The 2,543-nt window shown below is 41.1% G+C and overlaps 1 protein-coding gene across 1 annotated transcript; it reads right to left on the minus strand.

Moving 5' to 3' along the window:
- Positions 1–213: 213 nt before the first annotated feature.
- LOC102807827 (uncharacterized) lies at positions 214–2,262 on the minus strand. The gene has a single exon (XM_006825861.2). The coding sequence runs from the start codon at positions 2,260–2,262 to the stop codon at positions 214–216; it is 2,049 nt and encodes a 682-aa protein (XP_006825924.2).
- Between the last annotated feature and the right edge of the window lie 281 nt (positions 2,263–2,543).

The raw sequence follows: 2,543 nt of genomic DNA on the forward strand, positions 1-2,543 counted from the left end.
TCATATCCATTTTTAACTTGTACATTTTCAGAGTTAAATCATACACACATCGAATAGATGATTATGACAAAACCCCAAATTACAAAAAATATGGTTTTTACTCAGAAACGGCTAATTACAATATATACACAAAGACGATGCCATGGAAATTAATCTTAATAAATGAACATCACAAGCACAATCCAATGAGGATGTTTTACCATGACAACTTCATCATTTATTATTATTATTAAGATTAATGCTATAAATATAACCTCGGCCATCAGTGACTAACACTTTGCCGTCATCAGTAGTAGTGATCCCGAGAGGGCGCTTTAACAAATCACCACGTTCACCAAGGGTGGTCACAAATCCACCCGTTTTGCTGAACACCTGCACCCTGTTTTCCCACGGCTCGCAGACATAAACAAAATCACCTATATCTGTAGCAACTCCATAAATGTGCCTAAACTGCCTTGTTGGACAGCCACTCAATACATGCATCAATTTACCATCAGGTGAGAGAACCTGAACACAGCCTATATCCGAGACTATTAGACACCCCGTACTATTGATAGCTACGGCCATCGGAAATTTCAACTCGCCTGGCTCAACACCCCGACTACCAATCGACTCTATAAACTTATAACCGACTATTTGATACAAGTGAATACAATGTGCATTGCTGTCCACTACATGTACAATACCCGTGTTATGATTAATAGCAATTCCACATGGATACTTAATGCGTTTTCTCCCGAAACATTTTAAAATCTTCCCATATTTATTACACACAATCACCTGACAATTTCCTTCATCTGTGACGAAGTATGTATTATCAAGAGACACTGCTATATCTATGGGACAGGCAGGTTTTTCAAACCCTTTCAATGGTATCTGTGACTTTAGTGTACCCTTCATATCTATAATCGAAATTCTTTCGTGATTATGATCAGCCACCACAATATCACCACACGTATCGATACACACTCCAAGAGGTCCGCTCAACTCTGCCGCTTCATTGGTCTTCTTTGATTCAGTCTTTGCTTCATCTGGTGAATCTTGAGTTTGCTGATTAGAGTGAGACTCCAGATCTACCTCAGTCTTGTGAAAAGTACCCAGAGTTTCTTGCAGTTTGACGACACCCGGATGAAAAGACGGGAGCGAGTTATCGTTGTCCTCCCATGCTGTATCAAGCAACATCGTTAATTCAAGGTGGTTTGTTGCTTCTTTACTCGAATTTAACAAATGTGCGGCATTCCGATCTTCTAATAATTTACTCATAAATGTTGATGACATTGTCAGTCGTTCTTTATTCGATTTATGCTTAAGAATCTGCTTTTTCATCTGCTCCCTCAATTTGTTACATTCAGTATTCAATTCATTCAAGAGACTGGTTTCTCTTTGTTTTATTACCCTAGTTACTTTCTCAATAGCTTCCTGCGAGTGTTTCTTTATCTTTCGTTCTCGTTCTAAATGTTGTTTTGGTAACTCTTTGGAATGTTTCGTAGTACTTTGTATTACTTTTTCCAATTGACATTGTATGGGTTTAAATATTTTGAGCTGCCTTACTATCAGCTTAAAGAATTCGTCAGCAGCCTCCTGCAAACCCACAATTTCATGACCTTTGTGATTTGACGTCATACATGTAAGACAGGTTGGTACATGGCAATCCTCACAGTAAAGCTTAACTGGATTTTCGTGATAAGAAGTGCATACATGTACGGGGGTGATTATGAATTTGGCTGGCAATTTAGCCTCGTCAACAGTCATAATACGATGTTGTCGACTAACGGGCGCTTTTTTGTGAGATTTGGTGCACGTTCTACACAAATCCATGGCGCAGTCTACACACCTGTTTGTTGGCGGGTTTTCTTGACAACCATGGCACGTCTTATCACGTCGCAGTGTTTCCTCTTCTCCAACAATGTCCTTAACAGATTTGTTTTCACTCCCTTGTTCATAAACAACATCCGAATAAGAATCGGTGTCACCTCGCTGTCTGTCCTTTTCTACAACAATATCTCCGTCGTAATTGTTGTCATCTTGCTGTCTTTGTTGTTCACCAGCAAAGCGCTGAGCAATGTGCTTTGGTTTGTGGTCGTTGGGTGATATAAAGTCCTCATAACGCGGTCCAACCAGTTTTTTTGAACAGAGCTCACACATCGACCAGCATAAAGACTCAAAACCCGGCACAATCTGTCGATCCCGATATTGCTCTTTGCAAACACAACATCTCAGAAAATCATCGGAAGTCTCGTCATTACGTATGTTACGAGCCATGATATGGATGGCCTAGGCGTCGCTGAGGACGATTGCGAAATTGACCACACGCCGCAAAACTTCACACAATGTCACGTGACACAATGTACAACGTGATGAACAAAATGGCAGATACCTGGCGTCATCTTGGCTGGTTCCCGCCTCAAGTGTCATGGCGTACCAAGCCACAAGAGGCCGGTAACTAGTAACGGTTCTGGCATTCTGATTGGTACATCACTTTCTCGTTGCTTGTTCCATTTCCCTTAGTTACCTGACGTCAGCGCTTACGCTCGTGGCCGTTC

This window comes from Saccoglossus kowalevskii, chromosome 12 (assembly GCF_978046115.1).
Source record: "Saccoglossus kowalevskii chromosome 12, keSacKowa6.1, whole genome shotgun sequence".
NCBI lineage: Eukaryota > Metazoa > Hemichordata > Enteropneusta > Harrimaniidae > Saccoglossus > Saccoglossus kowalevskii.